We start from the raw sequence: 7,988 nt of genomic DNA on the forward strand, positions 1-7,988 counted from the left end.
AATCTCAGAAAATAAATTATATTTTATTAACTGATTGTGTTATGTATGAATTCTACTGAAAAAACTCTGCTTACTATAAACTTAAATCCCAATATAATTAACATTAAAGACACCCTTATGGCAGGTTTTAAGAGATCTTTATTACTTGAAAAACTCGATACTTTGAATAATAATTTGTGTCTGATATGATTTTTACACATTTTATTATCTACTTTTAAAAAAAATCTTAAATGTCCATCTACTCCCGTTTCATTTAAAAATCCATGAATATGAAAATATTGTGAATTTCAGAAGTTTAACTGCTGGACACAAGATGTCTCCCACTTCACTGTGTAGCCCATTCTCAGTGTTTGCGTACTGGAGGTTTCCAGTTGTTGTCTCAAAATCATTCTCACATGTAGGCGTGTTAAACTCAGATTTAAGCTGAGCAAAGACAAACATTACTCCTTGTGAAAACAGTCTTCTGGTGTCAAACTCTGGACAGTGAAGCTCAAATATTTAAGTAAGTAACAATAAGCTAAACATATTTTTGAGTGGAGGGTGACTCTCAGAGTGTATCTTCACAGATAGTTTAAGGCTGATTTCTTGGACTAAAAACATTTGACACATTTTGTCATTTAACAACACATTGTTCATTTATTATCACACACTCACTGGAATGTAAAAAATACTCTGCTTACATTGTTAAATGGGGATTTATTAACATTTATTAGAAAAATAAAAGTAAAGAGTAATTAATTGAGAAAACACGAAACGTCCATTGACAGGAGACCAAACAAGGTGCAGTCTACCTTTGCAGTGGTTTATTTTAGAGACTTTACTGCTATTTATTAGACCAAAGCTGTCACTGAATTACCTCCCTTAAGAAAAGTCTTTTACCCATGAATCCATTTGGAGCAGCTCTCACCACTCCATCCTGGGTAACACTGGCACTGAAACTCAGACTTCATCAACTTTACCTCGTGTCTTCTTATCCGTCCTAAAACTTTGTAGTTCCGCCCTCCCTCTGGTTTCCTCTCAGACACCACCTCCCACACAGCGGGGTCCAGGTGGAGGTAGGCCCTTGAGTTCGGGTCCCTCCTCTGGCATCTTCCCCGAGAGGAACACATGGTCTGGCTGCAAAGAGTGGCTGCCGCTGTTACGTTCACCAGGTATGGACCCAGAGTCTCGTCGATGAAGGATTTGACAGCCTCGCAAGTGGCCTGAAAGGAGAGAAACAAGAGTCGTTAATAAAGTGCTTAGACGACTTTACACCTTCGTCTTAATGACAGACCATCAGCACTTTAACACGTAGATGATGCCAGCAATTTTACTTAAAATCATGTTGCCTCTTTTTTTTGTTTTGTAAATAAAATTAGAAAATATATGTTTGTGATCTGTATTTTAAAGGAGCTCCATACGATATTCAAAGGGTATCTATGGCCCTTTTTACACTGCCTGTTCAAGGTGGGAGCATTACGACATTATATCACCTCGCCTTACTCTAAATAAGGTGCAATCATGGAATGGGGAGACAGAGCTGTCTTGGCTTTAATCAGCTAGGTAGCAATTGGCAAGATGTTTTGGCATGACATTTTGACAATGTGTTATCTGTGCGACCCACAGTAGGAGATTTAAAAAGTAGCTGTTAGTAGTTAGTGGCTAACTCTAAAAAAAGAACAGTGTCCGTAAATGTCCATAAATGGGGAAAGCAATGAGATCCGTGGGCTCCTTAACCTCAGAGCAGAGGACTAGATCAGCCGCCATATAACAGAGATGGCAAATGATTGTTATTGCCATATTATGCCATTGTTGTTCAGAATACGCTGCTGATGTGTCTGTCATATGTCACACTAAAGGCTGATGCTGTTGTGTTACATATCACGCCTGTCACGCCTCTTTTGATTCTGTGATGCCAGGATGCTGTCCATAATCACACACTGGAGCAGAATGATGCCGCCGTCTGGTTTATGCAAAGGAGGCATAAAGAAGGGACTTTGTAGCGGCTCTAAGGCGTGATCTCTGTGTAAAAAGGACTTAAGATTCAGAAGTTGTCTGCACATGGCTCTCAACATGGAGGTGGCTGAGCTGGCGACAAGCAGCTAAGGGTGCAAACACGGGGTGCTGGTGGCTTAGTGGTAGAGCAGGCGCCCCATGTACAAGGCTGTTGCCGCAGCGGCCCGGGTTTGACTCCAGCCTGTGGCCCTTTGCTGCATGTCACTCCCTCTCTCTCTCCCCCCTTCACGCTTGTCTGTCCTATACATTAATGGCTAAAAAGCCCCAAAAAAATATCTTTAAAAAAAAAAAAAGGGTGCAAACACAATAAAGTAACAATGGCAACAGGGATAAAGCTAACAGTGTTAATTAGGATGTGCATCACACTTCCGCGACAATGTGGTCCCAAGATTAGCAGTGACCACATAATGCAGAGTGGCGGAAATTAGCTAGCCACACACATGCGCTGGACCTTCTACCACAACAAAGAACAGAGACGCTCAGATCACACACACAAAGGTAGTGTAGCTCTGCTCAGGACGCTGTTTCTCCACTATATCTTTACAGAGCAAAGGGTTGTTTGGTGCCATGTTGATGCTCTGAATGTCGTACAGAGCTCCTTTAAATGGTGCGTGTATGCAGTTGGATCAAAATGCTGAGTGCCATGGATATAATAAGGAAGTGAGAGAGTCCTGAGAGGAAGTTGTGGTCTTTTCATGGGATCTCCTAACAGTAAATGAGATGCATAATATGCCAGACAGTCTTTCAGGAGAAAATTTTTTTAAGACACGAACTAAAAATACTGTCTTAAAAAACTCTCTAAGGAAGGAGGTAAATCTCCAAAGCATAATGGAACAATAACGTTCACTGAAGGGATCAAATGGTTGCTCTCAATCTTCTTTTTACACTTTAAGAACAGGCACTGTGTGTTCGGATATGTCACACAGTTATGCTGCTGCACACCCAACTCATCATTTTCATCAGGGTGTTGTCTGATGTTGTTTCCGGCTTCCTTAATTATCAGTCATGTGGGTTATGAATCACCATAGATACTGAGAAATCAAAACAACACTATCAACATTTTTCTTAGAACAGCTTCTTACAAATTACCCCTTATCAATAAAGAAATCTACAAGAAAAAAATAAATGAACCTAAGCACAGAACATGTAGGCAGATATCGAAACACGTGGTAACAGCTCAGTTAGTCTAACATACGATGGCAAAAGACTGGTCAGTAATGACTCTTTGTCATTTTTGGAACAATAAAGACCTGCTCTATGATGTGGACAAACATCCTATGTCGCCTGCGTTATGCCAAACACCATAACAATTTTATCCTGAGTCATTTTTCTGAGTTCTACACTCTGGTGAGTTCAGGTAGAGCCGGACTGTACCTGAGATTTGGAGAAGGCATGGTCGCCCCAGAGCACCACCCCTGCAGATCCCAGAGCTGCACTCTCTCCGATGGTGTAGACCAGGTGCTCCTGCAGGAGGAACAAACAAGATCAGCACAGTCAGATTAAATCATGATTATTTCAACAGAGCATGGAGTTAAATCATCTGCCACTTGCCTGTGAGAGGAAATCTAATGTGTAGGTGTAGACAATGCGAGCGTAGGGGTACACAGGCGGTGCTGATGGAGTCAGCTGAGCTGCTGCTCTCATGGCCTCCAGGACGCGGTGGTGGGTGTAGAGGAGCACCTCTCTGCTGAGGTCTCGCAACTCCAGGCTGAGGTAGATGTCAGGATAAAGAGCGGAGGAGACGTTCCACAGCCACAGCAGCTCGTTGTTCCTCTTCAGCTCCACAGGTGGACACTCCCCTGTGTAGTTAGTGCTTTTGGTGTTGTAGTAGTTGTAGCAGTTGGGGAAACCATAAAACCCCCACAGCCCATTGGGTCTCTCCTGCTGCCCCAGCTTTAACGTTCCCTCCATGAACTTCCTCCCAGCTGCCTCAAACTCCACCTTCGCTGCAGCATCTACCTGCGCTGGGCTCCAGTCTGGATGCTTGGACCTCACCAGTGCTCTCGATCCCTCCCAGTACACCTCCTTACTGTCCCAGTTTCTCTCCCACACAGGTCTCCAGCTCTCCCAGTCCACCACAGCCAACCCTTGGAAATCCCTGTCAGGGATCCAGGTGTGGATATTTCCAGAGGCCACTCTGAGGTGTTCATCCAGACTGGCGTTCTGCGGCACCCCGCCATTGATCGCCTCTGCCTGGCTGGTGTACCTGGGATACAGGCCGAGCTTTTCAGAGTAAAAGATGGTTATGTTTCCACCCACGAAGCTCTGGTTCTGGTTCTGGACGATGCTGAATGTGCCCAAGTCGAGGTCCACACCATATTGGGAGAGACAGCTGGCAGTGGGGGCGTTCCACACTGAGAGGAAAGGCACCTGGGTGAAGGATGATGTGGCAAACTGCAGCCCTGAGACAAGGCTGAACAGATTTAAGAGAAGCAGCAGCTCATGATGGAAGGAACTCATGCCTGTGAAGACAGAAAAGCTGGTATCACTCGACGAGAAATACTGACAGAATATTGCAAAATTGTTCTCTTAATGTTACTTTTCTAAACTCTGGTTTGTTGTGTGGTGTCTGACAGATGAATTCAATTTCAGAATCATAAGACATCAAGAATTTCAGCTTTCAGCCAAACATGTTTGCTTTGTCCTAAAATCCTGCAGTTCCCCACATAAGTGGTGTTGCTAATGTGGGACTAAAGTGACAGATTACAATGTAATGGTGTGTGACAGAAGGACTATGGACAGACATGACAAACGGTAACTCACCTGTTTAACAACTGGATGAGGATTTTTTTTGTTTGTACTTTATGGTGTGGACTTGCAGGGAAAGTAAACCAGGTCTCATGATCTGAATGACACATGTATGAAGGCGGGGGAAGGAACAAAAGCAGAAGGGAGCTCTGGGATTGTAACAGCCAATCAGAAGTGAGCACACAATCTCCACCAACCAATCATAAGAGACATGCAGAACATTCCGGCAGCAGATTTAAAGTCACAGGCACCTTAAAAAGTAACTTCATCTCATCATTCTGTTTCTTCTGTCTGCTACATGTTCAGTGTGTCTTCATAAAAGAAGAACTTATAATTGAAAATAAACAGTTGACTGCAGAGATCTGACCTGTAAATGCAGTGTACATCTCTTCTAAATGGCTGTCAAGCACACTATAATGAACTCTTCCTCCTGCAAATTTAAATGTATGCCCTGCTCTACTCTTAAAAGTAGCAAAAATAACTCTTGGCTTAACGGCACCCTACAATTATAAGGGGAGGGGGCATGAGGCAGCAGCCTGCAGAGTGTGTCCCTCTCTCTGAGAGGACTAGCTGGCTTTGCCTCCCCTTAGTGGCCAGTGATGACATGTTTGTTTTCCGGGAGCTTGTCTTCTATCAACTGCAAACAGCAAAACCAGAACTGTATTATCTACAATTAAAATGTCAGGTCTGCTCTCCCCTATGGTCTGATTATGAGACGATGGGCCTCTGGGCACAGATATGCAAACGGCTCCATCACCTCCTTTACATAGGAGCAAGACACACACACTTAGTGGTGGTTTGAGTGTCTTCATGGTCATTACACGTCTTTTTTTCTTTGTGTCTTTGATGTAATTTTGTGTCACATTGTGGTTGTTTTGTGTCTTTGTGTAGTTAAATGGTGTCTCTTAAACTAATTTTGTGTCTTACTAAGGTAATCTTATGCCTTCTTGTAGTCATTTTGTGTCTTATTTACGTAATTTTGTGTCTTCTTGTAGTCATTATGTATAACATTGTGGTTGTTTTGTGTAATTTTTGGTCATTTTGTGACACATGTGGTTGTTTTGTGTCTTTTTCGGTCATTTTGTGTCACATTGTTGTTGTTTTGTGTCTTTTTTGGTCATTTTGTGATACATTGTGGTTGTTTTGTGTAATTTTTGGTCATTTGGCGACACATGGTTGTTTTGTGTCTTTTTCAGTCATTTTGTGTCTTTTTCAGTCATTTTGTGTTGCTTTGAGGTAATTTTTTGTCATACTGAGGTAATCTTGTGTCTTTTGTTGGTCATTTTGTGTCCCTTTGTGGTCATTTTGTTATACGTTGTGGTTGTTTTGTGTCTTTTTTGGTCATTTTGTGTTGCTTTGAGGTAATTTTTTTGTTTTACTGAGGTAATCTTGTGTCTTTTGTTCGTCATTTTGTGTCCCTTTGAGATCATTTTGTGTCCCATTGTGATTGTTTTGTGTCTTCTTGTAGACATTTTGTGTCACATTGTGATTGTTTTGTGTCTTCTTGTAGACATTTTGTGTCACATTGTGATTGTTTTGTGTCTTTTTCGGTCATTTTGTGTGACATTGTGGTTGTTTTGTGTCATTTTTGGTCATTTTGTGACATGTTGTGGTTGTTTTGTGGCTTTGAGGTAATTTTTTTGTTTTAACTGAGGTAATCTTGTGTCTTTTGTTGATCATTTTGTGTCCCTTTAAGATCATTTTGTGTCCTATTGTGGTTGTTTTGTGTAATTTTGTGTTGCTTTGAGGCAATTTTTTGTCTTACTGAGGTAATCCTGTGTCTTTTGTTGGTCATTTTGTGTCCCTTTGTGGTCATTTTGTGTCACAATGTGGTTCTTTTGTGTCCCTTTGTGGTCATTTTGTGTCATATTGTGGTTGTTTTGTGTCTTTTTGTGGTCATTTTGTGTCACATTGTGGTTGTTTTGTGTCTTTTTGGTAATTTTGTGACACATTGTGCTTGTTTTGTGTCTTCTTGTAGTCATTTTGTGTCTTATTTAGGAAATTGTATCTTTTTTGTTGTTTTGTGTCAGTCCGTAACCATTTTGTGTCACACAAATGTGGTTGTTTTGTGTTGTCTTGTAGTTATTTTGTCTCTTATTTAGGTAGTTTTGTGTCTTTTTTCTGTCATTTTGTGTCACATTGTGTTTATTTTGTTTTCTTGTAGTAATTTTGTGTCTTATTTAGATAATTTTGTCTTTTTCGGTCATTATGTGTTGTTTTAAGGTAATAATTTTTTGTCCCTTTGTGGTCATTTTGTGTCATATTGTGGTTGTATTGTATTCTTGTAGTCATTTTGTATCTTTTTTTGTTATTTTGTGCCACTTTTAGTCATTTTGTGTGACATTGTGTTTGTTTCTTGTCTTTTTGTAGACATTCTATGTTGCTCTAGGGTAATTTTGTGTCTTGTTTGGCCATTTCGTGCCACTTCATAGTAATTTTGTGTCGTATTATGGTTGTTCTGTGTCTTCTTGTAGTCATTTGAGTCTTATTTAGGTAGTTTTGTGTCTTTTTCAGTTATATTTTGTCACTTTGTATGTGTGTCTTTTGAAGTCATTTTGTGTCTCACTGACTTAATTCTGTGTCTTTTGTGGTCATTTTGTGTCTCCTTGTGGTTTGTCACGGAAAAATTATTAAATATGGAAGTATATGAATGTCATCATGAATAATAATAACATCTGCATGAAGATTTACGATTTCTCCACGGTCATAGTTTAGATATTTTCAGAGGCCTCCTAGTCTTTCACTGTCTGAATGCTGGCATGTGAAAAGGCTTCGGGGTGTCTAAAGGTTATGAGGACCTCGTAGATGTTCAGATTCCAGCGGTAAACAGATTGCAACATTGTTTTACACAACATTGTTTTGATTCCTCTAAGGTGCTGTAATTACACATGCTTCTGTATGACCTGTGTGATACACTGTATAAGGCTGAATCACTGCTCTGTTACTTTTCTGGTTTGTCTCTGTCCAAGCACACATACTGTGCCACGTTCTTCTGATCAGATTTGTGTTGTGAAAAACAGATGTATTTAAGTAAGATCAGCTGAGGCTCATCAAGTTTATTCTGTTATTCATCAAAATTAAAACTGACCAAGGGTAGATTTTCTATATCATGTTGTTTTGTGACTCTTCCTGGTTACTATGTGTTAATTTGACTGACATTTTGCAGGATAAGGTCATGGAGGTCCGTGACACTTTGGGTCCTTGGGCCTGTGCCCAGTAATCTGTAAAGAAATTACACAAGGACC

The 7,988-nt window shown here is 40.7% G+C and overlaps 1 protein-coding gene across 1 annotated transcript; it reads right to left on the reverse strand.

Annotated features, from left to right (window-relative positions):
• Positions 1 to 608: 608 nt before the first annotated feature.
• hyal1 (hyaluronidase 1) lies at positions 609 to 4,871 on the reverse strand. Its single transcript, XM_033625964.2, has 4 exons — positions 4,759 to 4,871; positions 3,547 to 4,457; positions 3,370 to 3,459; positions 609 to 1,202 (listed from the first exon to the last, which is right to left on the reverse strand). The coding sequence occupies exons 2-4, from the start codon at positions 4,453 to 4,455 to the stop codon at positions 876 to 878; spliced, it is 1,326 nt and encodes a 441-aa protein (XP_033481855.1). The 5' UTR covers positions 4,456 to 4,457; positions 4,759 to 4,871; the 3' UTR covers positions 609 to 875.
• Positions 4,872 to 7,988: the final 3,117 nt, after the last annotated feature.

Source organism: Epinephelus lanceolatus, chromosome 1 (assembly GCF_041903045.1).
Source record: "Epinephelus lanceolatus isolate andai-2023 chromosome 1, ASM4190304v1, whole genome shotgun sequence".
Classification (NCBI taxonomy): domain Eukaryota; kingdom Metazoa; phylum Chordata; class Actinopteri; order Perciformes; family Serranidae; genus Epinephelus; species Epinephelus lanceolatus.

Bases quoted from the DNA above. Each gene is read 5' to 3' on its own strand.
- hyal1 (XM_033625964.2), bottom strand. From the start codon at position 4,455: ATGAGTTCCTTCCATCATGAGCTGCTGCTTCTCTTAAATCTGTTCAGC. The intron at 3,460-3,546 runs GCAAGTGGCAGA...TTCCTCCTGCAG, and splicing joins CATTAGATTTCCTCTCACAG to GAGCACCTGGTCTACACCAT. The intron at 1,203-3,369 runs GTACAGTCCGGC...CTCTCCTTTCAG, and splicing joins ATGCCTTCTCCAAATCTCAG to GCCACTTGCGAGGCTGTCAA.